General features: G+C 59.0%; 2 protein-coding genes across 2 annotated transcripts; both read right to left on the reverse strand.

The window, feature by feature from the left end:
* Window positions 1-4,598: 4,598 nt before the first annotated feature.
* On the reverse strand, window positions 4,599-14,018 carry LOC130143499 (solute carrier family 22 member 6-like). Its single transcript, XM_056326177.1, has 9 exons — window positions 13,533-14,018; window positions 13,313-13,416; window positions 12,203-12,357; window positions 10,899-11,067; window positions 10,525-10,648; window positions 9,203-9,312; window positions 7,475-7,689; window positions 6,131-6,239; window positions 4,599-4,806 (listed from the first exon to the last, which is right to left on the reverse strand). The coding sequence occupies exons 1-9, from the start codon at window positions 14,016-14,018 to the stop codon at window positions 4,599-4,601; spliced, it is 1,680 nt and encodes a 559-aa protein (XP_056182152.1).
* A 1,946-nt stretch (window positions 14,019-15,964) lies between these two features.
* LOC130143497 (solute carrier family 22 member 6-A-like) lies at window positions 15,965-27,762 on the reverse strand. The gene is given in 11 exon segments (XM_056326174.1): window positions 15,965-16,016; window positions 20,454-20,657; window positions 20,748-20,856; window positions 21,120-21,334; window positions 21,612-21,727; window positions 23,229-23,352; window positions 25,108-25,276; window positions 25,360-25,514; window positions 26,577-26,680; window positions 27,180-27,387; window positions 27,389-27,762. Coding segments are annotated over 11 exon segments (1,665 nt in total). The 5' UTR covers window positions 27,598-27,762.
* Window positions 27,763-27,991: the final 229 nt, after the last annotated feature.

Raw genomic sequence — 27,991 nt, forward strand, 5'->3', positions numbered from 1 at the left:
TTGGAAAGGCCCGAAAATGATTGGAAAGGCCCAAAAATGATTGAAAAGGCCCAAAAATGATTGAAAAGGCCCCAAAAATGATTGGAAAGGCCCAAAAATGATTGAAAAGGCCCAAAAATGATTGAAATGGCCCAAAAATTATTGAAAAGGCCCCAAAAGTTACCAAAATGGCCAGAAAATGATTGAAAAGGCCCCAAGATGATTGGAAATGCCCAAAAATGATCGAAAAGGCCCAAAAAATGACCAAAACGACCCCCAGAAATGACCAAAAAAGGATTGAAAAGGCCCCAAAAATGACAGAAATGGCCCCAACTGGCCAACCCAGCCCCAAATTAACCAAAACCGCTCAAAATTGCCCCAATCCCCCAGCCCGTGGCTCTGGGTGACGCGGCGGCTCCAGCCTGACGGTTCCTCCCCCCCTGTGCGCGGTTTGGGTGGAAACGCGGCCGGTTTGGTTAAAAATGGGCGAGTTTCCCCAGTTTCCTTGCCCGGGGTGGGGGGTGTGGTGCCGAAAGGTCCCAAAACGGGCGGGTTTCACCCCAATTTCCCCGGCAAAGCTTCACGGTTGTGTCTTATCCGGAAAAACCACAAATGACACCAAAATGGCTTTTTTTTTCATAATAAAATGGCTAAAAACTACTAGAAATGGTGAAAAATGACTAAAAAATGGTGAAAATCACTAAAAACGGCGGGAAACGCGGTGGTGTGGAAGTGAGGGTGTTTTGGGGTAAAAACGGGGTTGGGGCAAGGGGAGGGCTGGGTTTTGGGGTAAAAAATGGATATTTAGGGGCTGGGATGTGGCTTCTCCGAGGGCTGATATGAAGGTTGTGCCACCATTTTTTGGGGTAAAAAATGGATTTTTAGGGGCTGCGATGTGGCTTCTCCGAGGGCTGATATGAAGGTTGTGCCACCCTGTTTTTTGGGATAAAAAATGGATTTTTAGGGGCTGGGATGTGGTTTCTCTGAGGGCTGATACGAAGGTTGTGGCACCGTTTTTTGGGGTAAAAAATGGATATTTAGGGGCTGAGATGTGGCTTCTCCGAGGGCTGGTATGAAGGTTGTGCCACCGTTTTTTGGGGTAAAAAATGGATATTTAGCGGCTGGGATGTGGCTTCTCTGAGGGCTGATATGAAGGTTGTGCCACCCTGTATTTTGGGGTGAATAAAGCCAATTTAGGGGCTGGGATGTGGCTTCTCTGATGGCTGATATGAAGTTTGTGCCACCTTGGTTTTTGGGGTAAAAAATGGATATTTAGGGGATGGGACGTGGCTTCTCCGAGGGCTGATAAAAAGGTTGTGCCACCCTGTTTTTTGGGGTAAAAACCGGATGTTTAGGGGCTGGGATGTGGCTTCTCCGAGGGCTGATATTAAGGTTGTGCCACCTTGGTGTTTGGGGTAAAAAATGGATATTTAGGGGCTGGGATGTGGCTTCTCTGAGGGCTGATATGAAGGTTGTGCCACCCTGTATTTTGGGGTGAATAAAGCCAGTTTAGGGGCTGGGATGTGGCTTCTCTGAGGGCTGATATGAAGGTTGTGCCACCGTTTTTTGGGGTAAAAAATGGATATTTAGGGACTGGGATGTGGCTTCTCTGAGGGCTGATCTGAAGGTTGTGCCACCCTGTATTTTGGGGGTAAAAAATGGATTTTTAGGGGCTGCGATGTGGCTTCTTCGAGGGCTGATAGTGGGTTTGGGCCACCCTGTTTTTGGGGGTAAAAAATGGATATTTAGGGGATGGGATGTGGATTCTCTGAGGGCTGATATGAAGGTTGTGCACCCTGTATTTTGGGGTGAATAAAGCCAATTTAGGGGCTAGGATGTGGCTTCTCCGAGGGCTGATATGAAGGTTGTGCCACCGTTTTTTGGGATAAAAAATGGATTTTTTAGGGGCTGGGATGTGGCTTCTCCGAGGGCTGATATGAAGGTTGTGCCACCCTGTTTTTTGGGGTAAAAAATGGATATTTAGGGACTGGGATGTGGCTTCTCCGAGGGCTGATACTAAGGTTGTGCCACCCTGTTTTTTGGGGTAAAAAATGGATATTTAGGGGCTGGGATGTGGCTTCTCCGAGGGCTGATATGAAGGTTGTGCCACCCTGTTTTTTGGGGTAAAAAATGGATATTTAGGGACTGGGATGTGGCTTCTCCGAGGGCTGATATGAAGGTTGTGCCACCGTTTTTTGGGATTAAAAATGGATATTTAGGGGCTGGGATGTGGCTTCTCTGAGGGCTGATATGAAGGTTGTGCCACCCTGTATTTTGGGGTGAATAAAGCCAATTTAGGGGTTGGGATGTGGCTTCTCTGAGGGCTGATCTGAAGGTTGTGCCACCCTGTTTTTTGGGGGTAAAAAATGGATTTTTAGGGGCTGCGATGTGGCTTCTTCGAGGGCTGATAGTGGGTTTGGGCCACCCTGTTTTTGGGGGTAAAAAATGGATATTTAGGGGCTGGGATGTGGCTTCTCCGAGGGCTGATATGAAGGTTGTGCCACCCTTTATTTTGGGGTGAATAAAGCCAATTTAGGGGCTGGGATGTGGCTTCTCCGAGGGCTGATATGAAGTTTGTGCCACCTTGGTTTTTGGGGTAAAAAATGGATGTTTAGGGGCTGGGATGTGGCTTCTCCGAGGGCTGATATGAAGGTTGTGCCACCGTTTTTGGGGTAAAAAATGGATATTTAGGGGCTGAGATGTGGCTTCTCCGAGGGCTGATATAAAGGTTGTGGCACTGTTTTTTGGGGTGAATAAATCCAATTTAAGGGCTGGGATGTGTCTTCTCTGAGGGCTGATATGAAGGTTGTGCCACCATTTTTTGGGGTAAAAACCAGATGTTTAGGGGCTGGGATGTGGCTTCTCTGAGGGCTGATATGAAGGTTGTGCCACCCTGTTTTTTGGGGGTAAAAAATGGATTTTTAGGGGCTGCGATGTGGCTTCTTCAAGGGCTGATAGTGGGTTTGGGCCACCCTGTTTTTGGGTAAAAAATGGATTTTTAGGGGCTGGGATGTGGATTCTTCAAGGGCTGATATGATGGTTATGCTACCCTTTATTTTGGGGTAAAAAATGGATTTTTAGGGGCTGGGATGTGGCTTCTCCGAGGGCTGATAGTGCGGTTGGGCCACCCTGTTTTTTTGGGGTAAAATCTGCCCCCTTAGGGGCTTTCCCCCACCCCCCCTCCCCCGCTGACCCCTTGTTGACACGAGAATTAATCCCTTTTTCGGATTTATTTTGCAGCTAAATCGCCCGAATTAGGGCAAAGGCCAAAGCTTGAGAGCCAGGACCCAGGCAGCCGGGTAATATAATGAGGAAATTAATAAATTAATAAATTAATCCTCGTTAGTCCCTTTCGGGGGGGTCGGGGGGGGTCGGGGGGGGGGGACCCCCACCACCTGGGTCCCCTGGGGGGGTGGTGGGGGGTGGGGGAGGGCAGCTGTTGGTATCAAACATCGATGTTGCGATCAGGTTTTATTTAGATTAAATAAATAGCGTCCAGGGGTGGGGGTGGGGGTGGGTCAACCTGGGGGGGGGTGGGGGGTGGGGGGGGATGTCCTGACCCCCGTCCCCACCAGCCTGGTGGGATCCAGGTGTCCCCAGTGCCCGTCTTCTTCCCTCTCAGACGCCGTCCTTGGTCTTGGTGGTGCTCAGAGGGATGGTGACCTCCTCGTCCTTGAGGTGACCCGCGCTGGGGGGGAGGAGAAACACCAAAACCTTTGTCCTTCCAACCCCCAACCTTCATCCCTTCCCCCACCTTCATCCCTTCCCACCACAAACCTTCATCCCTTCCCCCAACCTTCATCCCTTCCCACCACAAACCTTCATCCCTTCCCCCACCTTCATCCCTTCCCACCACAAACCTTCATCCCTTCCCCCACCTTCATCCCTTCCCACCACAAACCTTCATCCCTTCCCCCACCTTCATCCCTTCCCACCACAAACCTTCATCCCTTCCCCCAACCTTCATCCCTTCCCCCAACCTTCATCCCTTCCCCCAACCTTCATCCCTTCCCCCACCTTCATCCCTTCCCTCCACAAACCTTCATCCCTTCCCCCAACCTTCATCCCTTCCCCGACCTTCATCCCTTCCCACCACAAACCTTCATCCCTTCCCCCAACCTTCATCCCTTCCCCCAACCTTCATCACTTCCCCCAACCTTCATCCCTTCCCACCACAAACCTTCATCCCTTCCCCGACCTTCATCCCTTCCCACCACAAACCTTCATCCCTTCCCCCACCTTCATCCCTTCCCACCACAAACCTTCATCCCTTCCCCCAACCTTCATCCCTTCCCACCACAAAACCCTTCAGCCCGTCCCCAGACCTTCATCCTTTCCCCAGACCTTCATCCCTTCCCACCACAAACCTTCATCCCTTCCCCCAACCTTCATCCCTTCCCACCACAAACCCATCAACCCTTCCGTACCCCAAAACCTTCATCCCTTCCCACCCCAGAACCTTCTGGGTTCCTCCAAGAAAGGAATCTGGCCTTCATACGGGCATTTCCCCACCCACACCCCACCTCCTTGTGTCCACCACGAAAGGATCGGGGGAACAAAGGAGATCTGAGAGGGATGGGGTCCCTGGGGGTGCCAAGGCCACTTCCCCGGGGAGCTCCTCACCGTCTCTCCACGTCCTTGACGGTCTCGGGCAGGGGCATGTTGCGCGTCTCGGGCAGGAAGCAGGTGGCGATGGCCGAGATGATGGGGGCAGCCCCATAGATGATGAGGGGCAGCACAGGGGTCACGTCGGCTGCCATGCGCACCAGCGGGGCCACCATGCTGCCCACGCGGGCCATGGTGCCACCCAGGCCCATCCCCGTCTGCCTGTGCCGGGGAGAGGGAGCGGATGGAGGGAGGGAGGGGGGCTTGAGGGTGGGAGGGGTTGGTGGTGGTTGGATGGGTGGAGGGGTTGAGCGATGGAAGGGTTGGTGGTGGTTGGATGGGTGGAGGGGTTGAGGGTGGGAGAGATGGGTGGATGGAGGGTGGTTGGGTGGATGGTGGAGTGGATGGATGGAGAACTTGAGGGTTGGAGAGATGGGTGGGTGGATGGAGAGAGGGATGGATGGGTGGAGAGGTGGTTGGATGGATGGAGAGGTGGTTGGATGGGTGGAGAGGTGGTTGGATGGATGGAGAGGCGGTTGGATGGATGAAGAGGTGGATGGATGGAGAGGTTGAGGGTTGGAGAGATGAGTGAGTGGACGGAGAGATGGTTGGATGGATGGAGAGGTGGTTGGAGGGGTGGAGAGGTGGTGGGATGGGTGGAGAGGTGGATGGATGGAGAACTTGAGGGTTGGAGGGGTTGGTGGTGGTTGGATGGATGGAGAACTTGAGGGTTGGAGGGGTTGGTGGTGGTTGGATGGATGGAGGGGTTGAGGGTGGGAGAGAGGGGTGGATGGAGGGGTGGTTGGGTGGATGGTGGAGTGGATGGATGGAGAACTTGAGGGTTGGAGAGATGGGTGGGTGGATGGAGAGAGGGATGGATGGGTGGAGAGGTGGATGGATGGAGAACTTGAGGGTTGGAGGGGTTGGTGGTGGTTGGATGGATGGAGGCGTTGAGGGTGGGAGAGATGGGTGGATGGAGGGGTGGTTGGGTGGATGGAGAGGTTGAGCGATGGAGGGGTTGGATGGATGGATGAGGGGTTGATGGGTGGGTGGAGAGGTGGTTGAGTGGATGGTGGAGTGGATGGATGGAGAACTTGAGGGCTGGAGAGATGAGTGAGTGGATGGAGAGATGGATGGATGAAGAGGTGGTTGGATGGGTGGAGAGGTGGTGGGATGGGTGGAGAGGTGGTGGGATGGGTGGAGAGGTGGATGGATGGAGAACTTGAGGGTTGGAGGGGTTGGTGGTGGTTGGATGGATGGAGGGGTTGAGGGTGGGAGAGAGGGGTGGATGGAGGGTGGTTGGGTGGATGGAGAGGTGGATGGATGGAGAACTTGAGGGTTGGAGGGGTTGATGGGTGGGTGGAAGGGTTGATGGATGAGGTTGGGTGAAGAAGTTGAGGGACAGGGGGGTTGATGGTGGACGGCTGGAGAAGTGCAACCCCCTCCATAGGTGGGTTGGCAGATGGTTGAGCAGCTGGAGGAGCAGACGGGTGGCTGGGGGGAGGGGCTGTGGCGCCGGCAGCCCCTGGAGGTGACACCCACCCACCTGATGACGGTGGGGAAGAGCTCGCCCGAGAAGATGTAGGCGCAGTTGAAGGAGGCGGCCAAGGAACCCTTCCCAACGACGGCAAAGGCCATGCGCAGCATCTGCAGCTCTGGGGACGGGGTGGGAGGTCTCGCACCTCCTGCCCCTGGCGCTCCTCGGTGACCCACCAAGGGTCCTCCTCTCCAACCTTGGTGCCTCCACCCCGTTCTCCTCCTTCTCTCCACCCCATTGTCCTCTACTCCGTCATCCTCCAACCCTTTGTCCTCCACCCCCTTGGTCCTCCACCCCCTTGTCCTCCATCCCCCCACCCCTTGGTCCTCCAGCCCTTGGTCCTCCAGCCCTTGGTCCTCCACCCCCTTGTCCTCCACCCCTTGTCCTCCACCCCTTGTCCTCCATCCCCCCACCCCTTGGTCCTCCACCCCTTGGTCCTCCACCCCCTTGTCCTCCATCCCCCCACCCCTTGGTCCTCCACCCCTTGGTCCTCCACCCCTTGGTCCTCCAGCCCCTTGTCCCCCACCCCCTTGTCCCCCATCCTATTGTCCTCCATCCCATTGTCCTCCATCCCCCCACCCCTTGGTCCTCCATCCCCTTGTCCTTCACCCCCTTGTCCTCCACCACTCCACCCCTTGGTCCCCCACCCCCTTGGTCCTTCACCACTCCACCCCTTGGTCCTCCACCCCCTTGTCCTCCATCCCCCCACCCCTTGGTCCTCCAGCCCTTGGTCCTCCAGCCCTTGGTCCTCCACCCCCTTGTCCTTCACCCCCTTGTCCTCCCCCACTCCACCCCTTGGTCCTCCACCCCCTTGTCCTCCACCCCTTGTCCTCCATCCCCCCACCCCTTGGTCCTCCAGCCCTTGGTCCTCCACCCCCTTGGTCCTCCATCCCCTTGTCCTCCACCACTCCACCCCTTGGTCCTCCACCCCTTGGTCCTCCACCCCCTTGTCCTCCACCCCCTTTTCCCCCACCCCTTGTGCTCCATCCCTCCACCCCTTGGTCCTCCAGCCCTTGGTTCTCCACCCCCTTTTCCCCCACCCCTTGTGCTCCATCCCCCCACCCCTTGGTCCTCCAGCCCTTGGTCCTCCACCCCCTTGGTCCTCCATCCCCTTGTCCTCCACCACTCCACCCCTTGGTCCTCCACCCCCTTGTCCCCCACCCCTTGTCCTCCATCCCCCCACCCCTTGGTCCTCCACCCCTTGGTCCTCCACCCCCTTGTCCCCCACCCCTTGTCCTCCATCCCCCCACCCCTTGGTCCTCCACCCCCTTGTCCTCCATCCCTCCACCCTTCTGTCCTCACCCCCCCTCCATCTCCCCACGACCACCACCCCCTCCACCCCCCGGTGCCCACCCATCGGCACGACGATGTTGGCGAGGATGCAGATGCCGGCGAGCGCCAAGGAGCCGCCCTGGGCCACCCGCCGCCCCACGCAGCTGATGACCAGCACCGAGACCAGTTTGGCCGGGATGTCCACAGCCCCGAAGACCAGTTGGCTCAGGTAGATGTCCACCCCGAAGCCCTGTAGATCCATGGCCAGCCCATAATAGGCGAAGCTGGTGGAGAACCTACCACCAAAACCCAACATTTCAACACAAAACCCACGAGAGGTCACCAAGACCAAAACGGTGGGGCTGGTCCCCAAAAAGTGCCGGTTGACCCCAAAAAAGGTGAGTCTTGTCCTAAAGAGGGGGAGTTTGGCCCAAAAAAGTTGGGGTTTGCCCCCAAAAGTTGTGGTTTGACCCCCGAAAGTTGAGGTTTGCTCCAAAATAGAGCATTTTGGTCCTCCAAAAGTTGGGGTTTGCCCAAAAAGGTGAGGTTTGGCCCCCAAAAGTTGGGATTTGGCCCCAAAAGTTGGAGTTTGCCCCAAAAAGTTGTGGTTTGACCCAAAAAAAGTTGGAGTTTTCCCCAAAAAGTTGTGGTTTGGCCCCCGAAAGTTGAGTTTTGCCCCCAAATAGCACATTTTGGTCCTCCAAAAGTTGGGGGTTGCCCCCAAAAGGTGAGGTTTGGCCCCCAAAAGTTGGGATTTGGCCCCAAAAGTTGGAGTTTGCCCCAAAAAGTTGTGGTTTGACCCAAAAAAAGTTGGAGTTTTCCCCAAAAAGTTGTGGTTTGGCCCCCGAAAGTTGAGTTTTGCCCCAAAATAGCACATTTTGGTCCTCCAAAAGTTGGGGGTTGCCCCAAAAAGGTGAGGTTTGGCCCCCAAAAGTTGGTTTTTGCCCCAAAAATTGTGGTTTGACCCCCAAAAAGTTGTGGTTTGGCCCCCAAAAGTTGAGTTTTGCCCCAAAATAGCGCATTTTGGTCCTCCAAAAGTTGGAGTTTGCCCCAGAAATGTGAGGTTTGGTTCGCAGAAGTTGGGGTTTGCCCCCAAAAGTTGAGGTTTGGCCCCAAAAGTTGCAGTTTTGCCCCCAAAAGTTGTGGTTTGACCCCCAAAAAAGTTGTTTTTTGCCCCAAAACAGTGCATTTTGGTCCCCCACAAGTTGGGGTTTGCCCAGAAAGGTGGAGTTTGGCTTTAAAATTTGGGTTTTGCTCAAAAAGGTGGAGTTTGCCCCCTAAAAGTTGATGGTTTGCCCAAAAAAGTTGGAGTTTGGCCCAAAAAAGTTGGGGTTTGCCCCAAAATAGTGCATTTTGCTCCCCCAAATTTGGGGTTTGCCCAAAAAGGTGGAGTTTTGCCCCCCCAAAATGTGGGGGTTTGCCCCAAAAGGTGGAATTTGGGCCCCCAAAATTTGGGTTCTGACTAAAAAGGTGAAGTTTGCCCCCCAAAAGTTGAGGTTTTGCCCAAAAAGGTGGATTTTGGCCTCAAAACAGTGCATTTTGGTCCCCCAAAATCTGGGGGGTTTGCCCCAAAAGGTGGAGTTTTGCCCCCAAAATTTGTTTTTTTTGCTCAAAAAGGTGGAGTTTGGCCCCAAAAGTTTGGGGGTTTGCCCCAAAAGGTGGAGTTTGCCCCCCCCAATTTTTTTTTTTTTTGCTCACAAAGGTGGTTTTTGGCCCCCAAAATTTGGATTTTGCCCAAAAAGGTGGAGTTTGGCCCCCCCCAAATTTGGATTTTGCCCAAAAATGTGGATTTTGAGCCCAACCACTTGCCAGACAAAGGAGACGCCGCAGGAGACCGTCCTCATCCCGCGCGTGCGGAGCAGGGCAGCCAGGGCCCCCCCCGGCAGCGGCGGCTCCGGGCGCACCAGTGTCCGCAGCGCCTGCGGGAAAGGGATCGGGGGAGATCTAGGAGGGATCTAGGAGGGATCTAGGAGGGATCTAGGAGGGATCCGAGGGGGGGGGGAGAGGAACCAGGGGATGGGAGGGAGCCAGGAGGGATAATGGGGATCTGGGTGGGGGTAGTGGGGTTGGTGGGATCCAGAAGAGGCAGGAAGGATCTAGTGAGATCTGGAGGGGATTAGGGTGGGATCAAGAGGGATCTAGGAGGGATCCGAGGCGGGGGCGAGAGGAACCAGGGGGTGGGAGGGATAATGGGGACCTAGGTGGGGGTAGTGGGGTTGGTGGGATCCAGAAGAGGCAGGAAGGATCTAGTGAGATCTGGAGGGGATTAGGGTGGGATCAAGAGGGATCTAGGAGGGATCCGAGGTGGGGGGGAGAGGAACCAGGGGGTGGGAGGGATAATGGGGACCTAGGTGGGGGTAGTGGGGTTGGTGGGATCCAGAAGAGGCAGGAAGGATCTAGTGAGATCTGGAGGGGATTAGGGTGGGATCAAGAGGGATCTAGGAGGGATCCGAGGGGGGGGGGGAGAGGAACCAGGGGGTGGGAGGGATAATGGGGATCTGGGTGGGGGTAGTGGGGTTGGTGGGATCCAGAAGAGGCAGGAGGGATCTGGGTGATCTGGAGGGGATTAGGGTGGGATCAGAGGGATCTAGGAGGGATACAAGGGGCCTTAGGAGGGGATCCAGGTGATCTAGAGGGGATTAGAGGGATTGGGGTATGATCAGAGGGATCTAGGAAGGGTAGAAGTGATCTCAGGTGGACTGGGCATGGCGTGCTGGCGAGATCTAAGAAGGACACGGGAAATGTGGGGAGATCCAGGTGATCAGGAAGGATCTGAGAGGGATCTAAGGGGGTGTCAGAGGTTTCCATAAGGGATAGAGCATGTCTGGGGGGATCTAGGCTGATCAGAGAGGAAATGGGGGGGATCTAAGGGAAAATGAGGGGGGGGGGAATCTAAGGGAGTAGGGGGTGTGTGTCTGGAAGAATTTGGCGGATCTAGTGAGATTTGGGGGATCTGGAGGGATTGGGGTGGCTGTGGGGGTGCAGGGGAGGATACAGGGGAGCTGGGGGTGGGGATCTGGGGAGGCTGGGGGGTGGATCAAGGGGATCTGGGGGGGTGGATCAAGGGGATCTGGGGGGTAGATCAAGGGGATCTGGGTGTGTCTTAGGGATCAGAGGGACGAGCCGATCACCTCCTCGCTGAGTTTGTCCCCCTCCTCCTTCCTGCCGTTGAGGCGGGCGACTTTGCGGAGCCCCTTGAGGGCCAGTTCGGGTCTCCCCGAAATCACCTGCCACCGCGCCGACTCCACGAACAGCCTTTGAGGGGGGGTGGGGTGTGTGGATCGGGATCACGGGGGATCGGGATCACGAGGGATCAGGATCACAGGGGATGGGGATCCCGGGGGATCGGGGGGGGGCCAGCCCCCATCCTCCACCTCCCACCACCCCCTGAAGCCCCAGGTATCCCCCCCCCCCAGGAACCCAGCAGCCCAACGTCCACCTGATCACCCCAAAAATCGAGGGGGGTGGGCGCGCGGGACCACCGGGACACCCGGGATCTCCGTACCAGGAGTAGAGGAAGAAGAGGAAGAAGGGGAGGGAGACGACGAGTTGGAGCCAGCGCCAGTGGGGGAGGCCGAAGGCCACGGCGGCCAGGACGAACTGCCCGAAGGTGTAGCAGTACCCGTTGATGGTCCCCACCACGGCGCGCGCTTCCGTCGGGATCCACTCCATGCCTGCAGGCAACCGTGAGTCCGTGGGAGGGGGTGGGGAGGGGGGGTGGGGGGTCTATCCCATGGGGTAGGGCCGAGCGGGGATGGGGGAGGGAGGGTGTCCCCTGCCGTGGGGTGGGGGTGGGAGGATGGGTGCCTTGGGGGCTTTGCAAAGGGTGGTGGGGGGTAGAGGCAAGCAGGACCGTGTGAGGGTCTTCTGTGGGTCAGCGGTGGTGGGGTTGGGGCCTGGGGTGCTCCCATGGGTCAAGGGGGGTGGGGTTGGGCCATGGGGTCCTCCCATGGGTCAAGGGTGGTAGGGTTGGGTCCTGGGGTCCTCCCATGGGTCAACAGTGGGGGAGTTGGGGTCCTCCCATGGGTCAAGGGTGGTAGGGTTGGGTCCTGGGGTCCTCCCATGGGTCAACAGTGGGGGAGTTGGGGTCCTCCCATGGGTCAAGGGTAGTAGGGTTGGGTCCTGGGGTCCTCCCATGGGTCAAGGGTAGTAGGGTTGGGTCCTGGGGTCCTCCCATGGGTCAAGGGTGGTGGGGTTGGGTTCTGGGGTCCTCCCATGGGTCAGCGGTGGGGGAGTTGGGGTCCTCCCATGGGTCAAGGGTAGTAGGGTTGGGTCCTGGGGTCCTCCCATGGGTCAAGGGTGGTGGGGTTGGGTCCTGGGGTCCTCCCATGGGTCAAGGGTGGTAGTATTGGGGCCCAGAGTCCTCCCATGGGTCAAGGGTGGTAGGGTTGGGGTCCTCCCATGGGTCAAGGGTGGTAGGGTTGGGTCCTGGGGTCCTCCCATGGGTCAACAGTGGGGGAGTTGGGGTCCTCCCATGGGTCAAGGGTAGTAGGGTTGGGTCCTGGGGTCCTCCCATGGGTCAAGGGTAGTAGGGTTGGGTCCTGGGGTCCTCCCATGGGTCAAGGGTGGTGGGGTTGGGTTCTGGGGTCCTCCCATGGGTCAGCGGTGGGGGAGTTGGGTCCTGGGGTCCTCCCATGGGTCAAGGGTGGTAGGATTGGGGCCCAGAGTCCTCCCATGGGTCAAAGGTGGTTGGGTTGGGGCTTGAGAACCTCCCATGGGTCAAGGGTGGTAGGGTTGGGGCCCAGCCCCCCCCAGGGTGGTGGGGCAGAGATCCGGGTGCTTCCCGCGGGATGGGGGTGGTCTCCTCACAGAGGGACGCGGAGTTGAGGGAGACGCCGGCCATGGCCAGGCCCGCCAGGAAGCGGCAGAGGCAGTAGATGATGAAGGTGGGGGCAGCCGCGGTGCCGGCCCCCGTCACCCCCAGCTGCAGGTAACACCAGGTCAGCAGCGCCCGGCGCCCGAACCTGCTGGGACATGGCACTGGGGGCACTGGGCTGGGAGACTGGGGGCACTGGGATACTGATATGGGGCACTGGGATGCTGATAGGGGGCGCTGGGGGCACTGGGATGCTGATACAGGGTGCTGGGGGCACTGGGGTGGGGGACTGGGGGTACTGGGATATTGATACAGGGTGCTGGGGGCACTGGGGTGGGGGACTGGGGGCACTGGGATATTGATACAGGGTGCTGGGGGCACTGGGGTGGGGGACTGGGGGCACTGGGATATTGATACAGGGTGCTGGGGGCACTGGGGTGGGGGACTGGGGGCACTGGGATGCTGATAGGGGGCGCTGGGAGCACTGGGGCGGGAGATGCTGGCGGTGCTGGGATGGGAGATATGGGATGCGGGGGGCACTGGGATGCTGATATGGGGTGCTGGGGGCACTGCGGTGGGAGACTGGGGGCACTGGGATGCTGATATGGGACACTGGGGGCACTGGGATGGGGGACTTGGGGCACTGGGGGCACTGGGATGTGAGATTGGGGCACTGGGATGCTGATATGGGACACTGGGGGCACTGGGATGGGGGACTTGGGGCACTGGGGGCACTGGGATGCTGATATGGGGCGCTGGGTGCACTGGGGTGGGAGACTGGAGGCACTGGGATGCTGATATGGGACACTGGGATAGGGGCTGGAGGAACTGGTGGTACTGGAATGGGAGCTATGGGGCGCTGGGGACACTGGGGTGGGGGGGGTGGGGTTCTGGGTCCACTGGGATGGGGGATGTGGGCACTGGGAATACTGGGATGAGTGACTTGGGGACATGGGACAAGCCATACTGGGACAGACCCACCCTGGGGGCAAAGGGGACACTGGGACACCAGGGGCTAGAAGGAGAGGAGGACAGCCCCTCCTCTCATCCCACTCCCAGTTTCCCCCATTTCCTCCCAGTACAGCTCTGGGATGACCACGCACTTGTCGGAGAGGATCCCGAAGAGCCCGGAGCCCAGGAGGATCCCGGCCATGTAGATGGATTGAGCCACCTGCCTCAACGCCTTGGACTCGCACACCAGGTCCCACTGCCACCGCGAGAGGACACGAGGGGGGAGGGGGGGGGAGGGGGCGGGGGGGTCAACGCTGGGGTCACCTGGGTCCCCACCCCACCACCCGGGGGGGGCTGGGGGTCACCCCGCACCTCGGTAACGATGGTGTGAGCGAAGACGCCGTCGTGGTAGGTCCAACCGTCGCGGCAAGGCTCGGTGGGCGCCTCGTTGGCCATGCCGTTGGCCATGCCGTTGACTGTACCGTTGGCCATGCCCTTGACCATGCCCTTGACCATACCGTTGACCACCCCGTTGACCGTACCATTGACCATGCCCTTGGCCATGCCATTGACCGTACCGTTGACCCCCAAGAGATGCCATTGGGGTTCAACGTAACGCCGGCACTGCTGGGGACGGTGGTGGTCGTCCGAGGGGATGGAGACGTGGAGCGGGATGTCCCCGGCGCTAACGTTGGCCACAGGTCGAGGTCGGCAATGATGCTCGGGGACGCCGGCGGTGAAGTTCTGCAGGAGGTTGTGGCTGGCCAGCATCAGCAGCGGAAGGGCCAAGGCGGCTACGTAGGTCACCTGGAAGCGGCCCATCCCGCCCAGGCGGGCCAGCAGCTCCACGAAGGTCATGGTGGGATGAGGGGTGGAGGTGGCGGCGGGGGGGACAGCTGGGTCGGCTGGAGGAGGGAGGGAGGAGACGAGGTTGAAGGATGAGGCAAGGGATGGGTAGGGATGGGCAAGGATGGGTCAAGGGATGGGCAAGGAAGGGCCAAGGATGGGTCAAGGGATGGTTTGGAGGAAGGGGTGAGGGTCAGATCCAAGGATGGGCCATGGGATGGATGAGGAAGGATCAAGGGATGGTTTGGAGGAAGGGATGAAGGTTGGATCCCAGGATGGGCCACGGGATGGATGAGGAAGGGTCAAGGATGGGACATGGGACGGATGGGCAAGGATGGGTCAAGGGGTGGGGTTTGGAAGAAAGATCCAAGGATGGGCCAAGGGATGGATGAGGAAGGGTCAAGGGATGGTTTGGAAGAAGAATCCAAGGATGGGCCATGGGATGGATGAGGAAGGGTCGAGGATGGGCCAAGGATGGATGAGGAAGGGTCAAGGGATGGTTGAGGAAGGGTCAAGGGGTGGTTTGGAGGAAGGAGTGAGGGTCGGATCCCAGGGTGGGCCATGGGATGGATGAGGAAGGATCAAGGAAGGATCAAGGGATGGTTTGGAGGAAGGATCCAAGGATGGGCCATGGGATGGATGAGGAAGGATCAAGGATGGGCCATGGGATGGATGAGGAAGGATCTCAAGGATGAATGAGGAAGGGTCAGGGGATGGTTTGGAGGAAGGAGTGAGGGTTGGATCCAAGGATGGGCCAAGGGATGAGTGAAGAAGGATCAAGGATGGGAATGGGATGGATGAGGAAGGATCAAGGAATGGCTGAGGAAGGATCCAAGGGTGGTTTGGAGGAAGGGGTGAGGGTCGGATCCCAGGATGGGCCAAGGGATGGATGAGGAAGGATCAAGGGATGGTTTGGAAGAAGAATCCAAGGATGGGCCATGGGATGGATGAGGAAGGGTCAAGGGATGGTTTGGAGGAAGGGATGAAGGTTGGATCCCAGGATGGGCCACGGGATGGATGAGGAAGGGTCAAGGGATGGGTGAGGAAGGATCCAAGGAGGCGGGGGAGGGACCCGGTAGAGCCGAGGGGTGGGTCAGAGGGCGGTGGGAGAGGATCCAGATCTGCCAAGGGATGGGGGAAGGGCTGAGGGACGGGCGGACCAAGGGAGGGATCGTGGGATCCAGGAGATGGAGGGAAGGGACCGAGGAAGGCACCAGGGACCCTCTAGTGATCATCTGGCGATTGGGCCATCAATCTATCGATCCCTCTATCACAATCAGTGGATCTAGCGATCGACCGATCTGTCCATCGATCTGTCGGTCTCTCCCTGGCTCCAGCAGACGGTCAGTCAATCACTCGAGCCGTGTGCCAACCTATCGGCCCGCCTGGTGATCTATTGGCTGCTCCCTTGATCTGTCAGTGCCTCTCTCTGATCGATCGATCAATCACCTTATTGATCCCCCAACCGCTCTGACGGCCTCTCCCTGGCACTGTCAATCAGTCGGTCTCTATTGATCTGTCAATCGATCTATCAATCTGTTGATCTAATGGATCGAACGATCTACCTGCCAGCCTGTCGATCTCCCAGGCTCTGTTGATCTCTCGGGGTGTCTATTGATCTGTCAGTCTATTGATCTATCAATCTGTTGATCTAATGGATCGATCTACCTGCCAGCCTATCGATCTATCAGTCTCTATTGATCTCTCAGGGTGTCTATTGATCTGTCAATCGATCTATCAATCTGTTGATCTAATGGATCGAACGATCTACCTGCCAGCCTATTGATCTCTCAGTCTCTGTTGATCTCTCAGGGTGTATTGATCTGTCAGTCTATTGATCTATCAGTCTGTTGATCTAATGGATCGATCTACCTGCCAGCCTATCGATCCACCGGTGTCACTAAATCTGTCGGTCCCTATTGATCTATCGGGTTGTCTCTGGACCGACCAGCCGCTGATCATGGCTGTCGGCTCTGCCCCTCGCTGCTCTCCCTCCTCCTCCTCCTCCTCCTTCCCCCTCACGCTCGATCACTCGATCGCTCGATCCCTTCTCCCTTCTGGCCTGCCAGTCTCTCAAGAGGTTCATCCCACCAACAATCCCTGGCGATCAGTCGATCCCTACCTGCTGTTTCGCTCCTCTTCCCCTCCCTGCCGCTCGCTTGCGCTCCGGCTCGGTCTCTCCGGCCACCCGCTGTCCTTCCGCCCCTCCCCCCCCCCTCCCCCCTCCCTCCCCTGCCCCTCCCCCTCTCTCTTCCTCTCCTGGCCTTCACCCCCTTGTCCATCCGATCCATCGATCCGCCAGCGGATTTCTCTGTTGCCCGTGCCCCCACCATCCGCGATCCACCCACCCATCTGTGGCTCCTCGCCCCATCAATGAATCCATTGATCCGCTGAGCTACACGATGATCGTCCTACGGATCCCCCCCTCCCCCTACTGATCGATCCTCGGGCTCCCCATCCATCAGGCCCGCAAGCTCGTTCTCTCTCGATAGATTATTGATCTTTCAATCTCTGTAGTCCATTGCTCATCAATTAGTCCATCATCTGTTAATTTTTCAACCTGTACATTGCTGTTGATCAATCGATCGATTGGTTGTTCTGCAGCGTCGCCGCTGATCCCTCAGGTGGTCTGGGTGTCTCCGTTACCGATCAACCGATCTCCAATCCAGTCATCGATCAACCCAGTGGTCTGTACTTTTCTATTGATCACTCTTTTGGACCATGATCCACTGTGATCTCCTTCTCTACTGATCCCTCTGTTGGTCTCTGGATCCAGTTCTTGATTTATAATCTGTTGATCGACGTATCGATCTTCATCTCTCTATTGACCAGTCTGTTGGCCTGTAACCTTTCTATCGATTGGTTTATTGACCTTTTATCTCTCGATTGATTGATCTGTTGGCCTGTCTTGATCAACCTCTTGCTCTTATCATTTAGTGATCAACACAGCAATCTGAATCTACCTTTTCACTGGTCAGTCGGTCTCTGTTGATCAAACCATTGAGTTTTAATCTCACTGTGGCTCGATCAATGGGCGTAGAATCTTCCTATCGATCGATGTATCGATTTAATCTCTCTATTGATCAACCTCTTAGCCTATAATCTCTCCACTGATGAATCTCTCGATCTATAATCTCTCCCCTGATCAACCTCTTGACCTAGAATCTCTCCACGGATCAATCTCTTGATCTATAATCTCTCCACTGATTGATCTCTTGACCTATAATATTTCGGTGATCAGTCTCTTGGTCTATGATCTTGGCACGGATCAACCTCTCGATCTATAATCTCTCCACTGATCAACCTCTCGATCTATAATCTCTCCACTGATCAACCTCTTAATCTATAACCTTTCAGTGATCAATCTCTTGACCTACGATCTCTCCACTGATCAATCTCTTGATCTATAATCTCTCCACTGATCAATGTCTTGATCTACAGTCTCTCCACTGATCACCCTCTTGATCTATAATCTTTCTGTTGATCACCCTCTTGATCTACAAACTCTCCACTGATCAATCTCTTGATCTACAATCTCTCCACTGATCAATCTCTTGATCTATCATCTTTCTCTTGATCAATCTCTTGACCTACGATCTCTCCACTGATCAGCCTCTCGACCTATAATCTTTCGGTTGATCCCTCTCTGGATCCATAATCTTTCCGCTGACCGTCCTTTCTCCCCACAGCTCAACCTTCCACCTCTCCCTTGACCCGCTCGCCGGCCCCTCTCCCTCCCGATCAACGCATCGATCCCTCCATCGATCCACTCACCTGCCCGGCGCTCCAGCTCTGGCCCAACCTCTCCCAGCGCCGGCTCCCCCTCCCCGCAGCCGCCCCTCGGCCCCCTCCCCCCTCCCCTATTTAAACCCACCCCCGGCTCCCGGTTAACGTTTGACTCCGGGAGGATCCGGTCCGGCTATGGATCACTGGAGATGATCCCCAGGCGGAAACCGCGGTGTTGGCGATGCCCAACGCCACCCCGGGGCCATCCCATCCTCTTCCTCACCCGGGAAACCCCCCCTGCCCCCCGGTGGGTGGCGACCCCTCCCCCATCCCTCTGGCTCGTTTGCCCCATCCGTGGTGGATCATTCATCGGGCGAAGTGCCGGGGGCTCTGAAGCGGATCCCTGGGAGCCCCTTGGACCCCGGGCGGGAGGGCAGCGGGAGGCAGCGGAGCGGGGGAGGGGGGGGGTGGGGGGAGGGGCACGTGGGGCAGGACCACATGGGTGCTGGGGGGGGCGGGGAGGAGGGTGCGATGTGTGCTGGGTGGGTGGGGGGTGGGGCCTCGGGGATCTGTGGGGCCTGGAGGTGTCTGGGCACCTGGATCCCCAGGATCCCGGGGTCCTTGGGATATTGGGCACCTGGATCCCTTGGTCCTTGGGATCTGTGGGGCCTGGAGGTGTCTGGGCACCTGGATCCCCGGGATCCCTGGGTCCTTGGGATATTTGGGCACCTGGATCCCTTGGTCCTTGGGATCTGTGGGGCCTGGAGGTGTCTGGGCACCCGGATCCCTGGATTCCCAGGATCCCTGGGTCCTCGGGATCTCTGGGCACCTGGTTCCCTGGGTCCTCGGGATCTCTGGGCACCTGGTTCCCTAGGTCCTTGGGATGTGTGGGCACCTGGATCCTTAGAACCTTGGGATGTGTGGGTCCTGGAGGTGTCTGGGCACCTGGATCCCTGGATTCCCAGGATCCCTGGTTCCTTGGGATCTCTGGGCACCTGGATCCCTGGGTCCTTGGGATCTCTGGGCACCTGGTTCCCTAGGTCCTTGGGATGTGTGGGCACCTGGATCCTTAGATCCTTGGGATGTGTGGGTCCTGGAGGTGTCTGGGCACCTGGATCCCTGGATTCCCAGGATCCCTGGGTCCTCGGGATCTCTGGGCACCTGGTTCCCTGGGTCCTTGGGATCTCTGGGCACCTGGTTCCCTAGGTCCTTGGGATGTGTGGGCACCCGGATCCCTAGGTCCTTGGGGTCTGTGGGTCCTGGAGGTGTCTAGGCACCCAGATCCCTGGATTCCCAGGATCCCTGGGTCCTCGGGATGCCTGAGTGCCTGGATCCTGAGATCCTTGGGATGTCGGGCACCCGGCCACCTGGCTCCTTGGGATCCCTGGGCCCTGGGGATCCTGGATCCTCAAGAAGACCAACTCCTCCCTGCTCTCTCGAGCGTGACTCCAGCACAGGCGGAGGGGGGAGGGGAGGTGGGGGGGGGATGGGCGATGCCGAGGCCGCAGGATCCCGCTGGGTCCCGTGTTTGCCTTCGGGGCGGGACGGCCAGGCTGCGCGGGACCCCCCGCGGCCGTGGGAAAACAACCCCCACCCCACCCCCTACCCACCCCCCCACCCCACCCCCCACCCCCTCTCCCCCGGCTGCCTTTCACACGATTATTTATTTTCTTTGATTATTTTTATTCCAGCCCCGATAAAACCCGTCCTGCGAAGCGGCGCTTGGGAGGGGGACGCGCCCATCCCCCCACCCCGAGGACACCTGGGGCTCCGTGGCCGTGGTCATTGCTGTCCCTTTGTCCTTCTGGGGGGGGGGAGGGGCACCCCACCCCCATCCCTCCCCACCCCCCACCCCCCCTGCTGCATCATCCGTGGGGTCCCTGGGGGTCCGGGGGGGGGTCCGTGGTGCCGCTGAGGGGGGAGGGGTGGAGGGGGACCTGGAGGTGTTGGGCTTCATCCTTGTGGGGGGGGGTCCTGGAGGGGGGGGGGTGGGGGGGATGGGTGGGGGTGGGGGTGGAGGTCAGGTGGGTTTTCATGCTGCTGTTCCCCCTCCTGTCCATCTGTCACCCGTCCGTCCTCACAGACGTGTCCGTCCGTCCTTCACCCACCTGCTGCCCTGCTCTAGTTCCTGTCCATCCATCCGTCCACCCACCCACCCAGCTCTGTCTGATCCCACCCATCCCCACGTCCAACCAACCCTCCCCACATCCATCCCCACGTCCAACCAACCCTCCCCGCGTCCATCCATCCATCCCCATGTCCAACCATCCCTCCCTGTGTCCATCCCCACGTCCAACCAACCCTCCCCACATCCATCCCCATGTCCAACCAACCCTCCCCACATCCATCCATCCATCCCCATGTCCAACCAACCCATCCCCACGTCCAACCAACCCTCCCCACATCCATCCATCCATCCCCATGTCCAACCATCCCTCCCTGTGTCCATCCCCATGTCCAACCAACCCTCCCCACGTCCAACCAAACCTCCTCTCCCACCATCACTCCCTCTGTCCACCCACCCATCCACCCCAACATCCAACCGATCCTCCTCTCCCACCATCCCTCCCCGTGTCCACCCACCCATCCCCATGTCCAACCAACCCATCCCCACGTCCAACCAAACCTCCCCGTGTCCACCCACCCATCCCCACGTCCAACCAACCCTCCTCTCCCACCATCCCCACCCCGTGCCCACCCACCCATCCATCCCAGCCCCACCTGCTCTCCACCTCCTCCACCGTCTCCGGCAGCGCCCTGTCCCGCGTCTCTGGCAGGAAGATGGCCACCAGCCCCGACACCACGGGTGCTGCCCCATAGATGACAAAAGGCAACGCGGGGAAGACCTCCCCCACCATCTTCACCAAAGGAGCCGTGATGCTGCCCAACCGGGCCATGGTGTTGGCCAACCCCATCCCCGTCTGCCTGTAGGACACCAAGAGGACCTGAAGGACCAACCTGGGGGGGGTCCACGGCCACCCCATCGCCTCCTCCGACCTGCGCCCCGCTCCTTACCGGATGACGGTGGGGTAGAGCTCCCCCGTGTAGAGGAAGACGCAGTTGAAGGATGCGGCCAAGCAACCCTTCCCAAAGACGGCCAAGGCGGTCCGAAGCATCTGCAGGTCTGTAGGGATGAGGATGGGACATCTGGGATTCACTTTGGTGGCTCCACTTGGAGTTGGGTTGGGTTGGAGGGGGGGGGAGGGGGGCGGAGGGAGGAGACCCCCAGCCACCAGGATTTTAGCCAAATCGCCCATAAAAAAGCTAAAATCGCTCGGCCTGTGGGTTGCGTTGATGGGTTGAGCTCCTCTTGGCCCTCCCAGGTGGCACCTTCTGGGCTGGAGATGAAGGGGACACCTCCTGCCACCCCCCCACCCCCACCCTCACCTCGAGGCACCAAGATGTTGGCCAAGATGGCCAAACCAGCCAAGATGAGGGCAACGGATTGGGTGAAGCGTCGCCCCACAAAGGTGATGGTGAGGATGGAGACCAGCTTGGCCGGGATGTCCACAGCCCCAAAGATGAGTTGGATCACGTAGATGTCGAAATCAAAGTTTTGTAGGTCCATGGCCAACCCGTAGTAGGCAAAGCTGGTGGAGAACCTAGGCCAAGAAGAAGCGGGGGAGGGGCAAATGTCAACCTGAGGGGTGGGGGTCACACACCATCCCCTGGTTGGTGGGATCCAACCAGGAGATCTGCAGCTCTTCCTGGAGCGCGTGGGCCAACAGCCCGCCGTTGGCAGAGTCCTGCACTGTGACTCAGTTTCCCTTTCCAATGAGGACCCAGATAAGGTGGGGATGGGGGTGGGGGGTGGGCTCAAGGGCTTGGGGGCTGGGTGGGCGCCCACCCCTTGATGTCCTCCTCCACCACCAGGCCTACCACACGAAGCAGAGGCAACAAGAGATGCGGCACAGGACGGGCGTCCGGACCAGGTCAACGACCGTGTGACGACTCTTGGGTGAAGCGATCTCCTTCTGCATGTAGGACCTCAACGCCTAGGGGGAGAGCGAGGCGGGGGGATGGGCTCTGGGGTGGGGGCAGGGCGCCGTGGGCCCTCTTCTCTCTGGGGGGGGGGGGAAGCGGTGGGGGGAGCAGAGAGGGATGGAGCTTGGGGGGGGAAGTTGAACTGGGGGAGGAGGGAAGGAGGGGTGGAGGAACAGGTGGATGGAGATGGTCAGGTGGGGGGAGGGGTGGATGGATGAGGATGGATGGGTGGGTGGGTGGAAGTAAAAGGGGCTGTGTGGGTGGGATGGATGGAGGTGGAGGAGATGAGGTGGACGTGGAGGAGATGGAGTGGAGATGGAGGAGGTGAAGTGGAGATAGAGATGAGTTGGAGATGGAAGAGGTGAGATGGAGGTAGAGGAGATGAGATGGAGATGGAGGAGATGATGGAGATGGAGATGGAGGAGGTGAGATGGAGGTAGAGGAGATGAGATGGAGATGGAGGAGATGATGGAGATGGAGATGGAGGAGGTGAGATGGAGGTAGAGGAGATGAGATGGAGATGGAGGAGATGATGGAGATGGAGATGGAGGAGGTGAGATGGAGGTAGAGGAGATGAGATGGAGATGGAGGAGATGATGGAGATGGAGATGGAGGAGGTGAGATGGAGGTAGAGGAGGTGAGATGGAGATGGAGGAGATGATGGAGATGGAGATGGAGGAGGTGAGATGGAGGTAGAGGAGATGAGATGGAGATGGAGGAGATGATGGAGATGGAGATGGAGGAGGTGAGATGGAGGTAGAGGAGATGAGATGGAGATGGAGGAGATGATGGAGATGGAGATGGAGGAGGTGAGATGGAGGTAGAGGAGATGAGATGGAGATGGAGGAGATGATGGAGATGGACATGGAGGAGGTGAGATGGAGGTAGAGGAGATGAGATGGAGATGGAGGAGATGATGGAGATGGACATGGAGGAGGTGAGATGGAGGTAGAGGAGATGAGATGGAGATGGAGGAGATGATGGAGATGGACATAGAGGAGGTGAGATGGAGATGGAGGAGATGATGGAGATGGACATAGAGGAGGTGAGATGGAGATGGAGATGATGAGATGGACATGGAGGAGGTGAGATGGAGATGGAGATGGATGAGATGGACATGGAGATGATGAGATGGACATGGACATGGAGGAGATGAGGTGGAGATGGAGATGATGAGATGGAGGAGATGAGGTGGAGATGGAGATGATGAGATGGAGGAGATGAGGTGGAGATGGAGATGATGAGATGGAGGAGATGAGGTGGAGATGGAGATGATGAGATGGACATCAAGGAGCTGAGATGGAGCTGAGATGGAGATGGAGGAGGAGATGGAGATGGAGGAGATGGAGATGGAGGAGATGGAGATGGAGGAGATGAGGTGCTGCCAAGGTGGATGTTGGGGACCCCCCCGATGGGACTCCACACGAGGGCCAGGAGCGAAGGACCCCGTCCCCCCATCCCCTTTAGGACACCCTATAGGACACCCCAGGGGACCTGGTTGGGGCCTTTTACCTCTATGTCGAGCTTGTCCCCTTCCTCTCTCCTCCCGTTTATTCTGGCCACTTTCTGGAGCTCCTTCAGGGCCCGGTGGGACTTGCCCACCGTGACCAGCCAGCGAGCCGATTCCGTCAGCCACCTGTGGGGAGGTGGCCGCAGGCTCCCAGGGGCCGTCCCAGCTGCCCCCACCCCCCCTCCCCCCGTCCTTGCACCTTCTATCCACGCGACCGGCCGTCTGCACCCAGCTGCCCTTCCGCGCGCCCGGTGAAGCCCTCCATCCCTCCCTCCATCCCTCCCTCCATCCCTCCATCCCTCCCTCCATCCCTCCATCCCTCCCTCCCTCCATCCCTCCATCCCTCCCTCCATCCCTCCATCCCTCCATCCCTCCCTCCATCCCTCCATCCCTCCATCCCTCCCTCCATCCCTCCCTCCATCCCTCCCTCCATCCCTCCCTCCATCCCTCCCTCCATCCCTCCATCCCTCCCTCCATCCCTCCATCCCTCCATCCCTCCCTCCATCCATCCCTCCCTCCATCCCTCCATCCCTCCCTCCATCCCTCCATCCCTCCATCCCTCCCTCCATCCCTCCCTCCATCCCTCCCTCCCTCCCTCCATCCTCCCTCCATCCCTCCCTCCATCCCCTCCCTCCCTCCATCCCTCCCTCCATCCCTCCCTCCATCCCTCCTCCATCCCTCCCTCCATCCCTCCATCCCTCCATCCCTCCCTCCATCCCTCCCTCCATCCCTCCATCCCTCCCTCCATCCCTCCCTCCATCCCTCCCTCCATCCCTCCATCCCTCCCTCCATCCCTCCCTCCATCCCTCCCTCCCTCCATCCCTCCCTCCATCCCTCCATCCCTCCCTCCATCCCTCCCTCCATCCCTCCCTCCATCCCTCCATCCCTCCCTCCATCCCTCCCTCCATCCCTCCCTCCCTCCATCCCTCCCTCCATCCCTCCCTCCATCCCTCCATCCCTCCATCCCTCCCTCCATCCCTCCATCCCTCCATCCCTCCCTCCATCCCTCCATCCCTCCCTCCATCCCTCCCTCCATCCCTCCCTCCCTCCATCCCTCCCTCCATCCCTCCCTCCATCCCTCCATCCCTCCATCCCTCCCTCCATCCCTCCATCCCTCCATCCCTCCCTCCATCCCTCCATCCCTCCATCCCTCCATCCCTCCCTCCCTCCATCCCTCCCTCCATCCCTTCCCTCCATCCCTCCCTCCATCCCTCCATCCCTCCATCCCTCCCTCCATCCCTCCATCCCTCCATCCCTCCTCCATCCCTCCCTCCATCCCTCCCTCCATCCCTCCCTCCCTCCATCCCTCCATCCCTCCCTCCCTCCATCCCTCCATCCCTCCCTCCATCCCTCCATCCCTCCCTCCATCCCTCCCTCCATCCCTCCCTCCCTCCATCCCTCCCTCCATCCCTCCCTCCATCCCTCCATCCTCCATCCCTCCCTCCATCCCATCCCTCCATCCCTCCCTCCATCCCTCCCTCCATCCCTCCCTCCATCCCTCCTCCATCCCTCCATCCCTCCCTCCATCCCTCCCTCCATCCCTCCATCCCTCCCTCCATCCCTCCATCCATGATTCCATCCCTCCATGACTCCATCCCTCCATCCATGACTCCATCCCTCTATCCACCCCATCCATGACTCCATCCCTCCGTGACTCCATCCCTCCATCTATCCCTCCGTGACTCCATCCCTCCATCTATCCCTCCATGACTCCATCCCTCCATGACTCCATCCCTCCCTCCCTCGCTCCATCCATCCCTCCATCCATGACTCCATCCTTCCATGGCTCCATCCATCCATCCATCCATCCCTCCATGACTCCCTCCCTCCCTCCCTCCCTCCCTCCCTCCATGACTCCATCCCTCTCCCCCTCCCCCTCACCACGAGTAGAGGAAGAAGCCGAAGAAGGGCAGCGACACGGCCAGCTGCAGCCCGCGCCACGCGGGGAGGGCGTAGGCGACCCCCGCCAGCAGGAACTGCCCGGCCGTGTAGCAGTAGCCCATGAGGGTCCCCACCAGCGCCCGCGTGCGGGTGGGCATCCACTCCAGAGCTGCCGAGAGACCCGGACCCATAGGGCAGAGCCGGAGAGGGCCGGTGGCCGGGGGGTGGGGGGGGGGGGGGAGGGGCACGTACAGAGGGAGACGCTGTTGAGGAGGATGCCCGAGAAGGCGGCGCCCGTGAGGAAGCGGAAGAGGCAGTAGATGGTGAAGGTGGGGGCGAAGGAGGAGCACGTGCCCATGGCGCCCAGCTGGAGGTAGCACCAGGTGAGCAGCAACCGGCGGCCGAACCTGGGGGGGGGAGGAGGAGGAGGAAGGTGGAGGGAGGAGGAGGAGGAAGGGGTGAGGAGGAGGAAGAGGGGGCGAGGAGGAAAAGGGGGCGAGGAGGAAGAAGGTGGGGTGAGGAAGAAGATGGGGTGAGGAGGAAGAAGATGGAATGAGGAGGAGGAGGAAGGGATGAGGAGGAGGAGGAAGAGGGGGTGAGGAGGAGGAAGAGGGGGCGAGGAGGAAGTAGATGGGGTGAAGAGGAGGAAGAGGGATTGAGGAAGAGGAAAAGGGGAGGAGGAGGAAGATGGGGTGAGGAGGAAGAAGGTGGGATGAGGAGGAGGAGGAAGGGATGATGAGGAGGAAGGGATGATGAGGAGGAAGAAGGTGGGGTGAGGAGGCGGAGGAAGGGATGATGAGGAGGAACATGGGGTGAGGGGAGGAAGAGGGGATGAGATGAGGAGGAAGAGGGAAGGAGGAAGAGGAAGATCGGTGAGGAGTTGGAAGAAGGTGGGTGAGGAAGAAGAAGGTGGGGTGAGGAGGAAGCAGGTGGGGTGAGGATGAGGAAGAGGGGAGGGGGAGGAAGAAGTTGGAGTGAGGAGGAGGAGGAAGGGATAAGGAGAAGGAAGATGGGGTGAGGAGGAGGAAGAGGGGATGGATGGGGAGGAGGAGGAGGAAGATGGGGTGAGGAGGAGGAAGAGGAGGGGGTGAGGAGGAAGTAGATGGGGTGAGGAAGAAGAAGAGGGGGTGAGGGGGGAGAAGATGGAGTGAGGAGGAAAAGGGGAGGAGGAGGAAGATGGGGTGAAGAGGAGGAAGAGGGGAGGAGGTGGAGGAAGACATGAAGAGGAGGAGGATGGGGCGAGGAGGAGGAAGAGAGGGAGAGGAGGGAGAGAGGGTGAGGAGGAGGAAGATGGGGTGAAGAGGAGGAGGAAGAGGGGATGATGAGGAAGAAGATGGGGTGAGGAGGAGGAAGATGGGGAAAGAGGAGGAGGAAGAGGAGATGAGGAGGAGGAAAGAGGGGGTGATCGAGGAGGAGGACAGGGGGGTGAGACAACCCCCCAGGTGTCCCCCCCCAGCCCCTCCCCCCACCTGTCCGAGAGGCCCCCGAAGACGATGCCGCCCACCAGGACGCCGGCCATGTAGAGCGACTGCGCCAACTGCTTCAGACCCCGCGCGCCGCACACCAGGTCCCACTGCCAAGGGGCAAGGTCACGGGGGGGGGGGGAGGGGCAGAGGGGTGGGGGTGGGGTGTCCATCCCCACCCCACCCCACCCCAGCCCCTCAAAACCCGGCCGTGGTGGCTGGTAGGGTTGACCCAACGCAAGAGCCAACGGATGGCCAACCAACGGATGGCCAACGGAAACACCGTGAAAGGTGCCGCTCAACGCTTGGTCGCCCTTCCCAGCATCCCCTGCGGTGGGCGCTCCTTCGGGGGGGGGGGGGGGTCATCTGGCTCCTTTTTGACCTCCTTGGTGGCCACCCCCACCCACCCCCACCACCCCTTTCCTCGCCCCGAGCTCTCACGGCATTGAGTCCCTCCACCAAGAGATGAGTGTTGGAAGATGCTCCAGTTGGAAACCCTCAACGTCGTGCTGGGAACGGACCTTTCGCTGGTGCCTCAAGGTGGGAATCTCCCACGGCATCAAGCGGGACGTGCCCCAGCCCCAAATCCCACCCCACCCCCCACCCTACCTCCGTGACGATGGTGCTGCTGAAGACGCTACGGTCGTAGGTCCAACCGTCGCGGCAGGGCTCCGTCTCCGGCCAACTACTGTTGGGAACCGACCCATTGACCTCCAAAAGCCACCACTGGGGCGTCACGAAGCGCCGGCACCGCTCGCCACTGGGAATCCAGACCCTCAACCCATCCCGTGAGTCAAGGCCGGTAGCGTTGACCTCCCACCCATTGACCTCCCCACCCAAGCCGGCACCGATGGTCGCTGGTGGCAGCCGTGAAGTTCTGCAGAAGGTTGTGACAAGCCATCAAGAGACGGGCAAGGCCAAGAGGAACGTTGAGGCCACCTGGAAGCGCCCCATCCCCCCACGTGCTCCAGAAGGTCGGCAAAAGCCATGCTGCCACCACCAGAGCCCGATGACGCCCCGTAGCCATGCACCCCCCCCTCCACGCTGGCTGAGTGACCCCAAAAAGGCTGGATTTCACCCCAAAAAACCAAAAAAGGACTTCTCTGGTTGCCGCGGTGCCATGGCTCCCGCTGCGCGCGGCAGGTGCTGCCCTATATAACGCGGCCGACGGGCGTTTTGGTTAATCGTTGACATCTCCAGGGGTTTTTTCGGGGGGAGTTTCCAGCAGAAGACAAAGGCGGGTGGGGAGGGGAAAGTACGACCCAAGGTGGGTGGTGGGGCCACCAGATGGTGGCCACGCCACCAAATCCGCTGGCGGCGCTTCGCTCCCTCGTTGGGGTAACGAGAGAAATGGGGCGAAACGGGAGCGATCCGGGGCAGGAGGGAAATAAATTATTTAAATTTTTTTTAACGTTTTTTCC

This window comes from Falco biarmicus, unplaced genomic scaffold (assembly GCF_023638135.1).
Source record: "Falco biarmicus isolate bFalBia1 unplaced genomic scaffold, bFalBia1.pri scaffold_316, whole genome shotgun sequence".
NCBI classification, from domain to species: Eukaryota; Metazoa; Chordata; class Aves; order Falconiformes; family Falconidae; genus Falco; species Falco biarmicus.

Bases quoted from the DNA above. Each gene is read 5' to 3' on its own strand.
- LOC130143499 (XM_056326177.1), bottom strand. From the start codon at position 14,018: ATGACCTTCGTGGAGCTGCTGGCCCGCCTGGGCGGGATGGGCCGCTTC. The intron at 9,313-10,524 runs GTGATCGGCTCG...CCTTTCCCGCAG, and splicing joins GGGACAAACTCAGCGAGGAG to GCGCTGCGGACACTGGTGCG. The intron at 7,690-9,202 runs GCAAGTGGTTGG...TTTTGGTGGTAG, and splicing joins TGCGGCGTCTCCTTTGTCTG to GTTCTCCACCAGCTTCGCCT.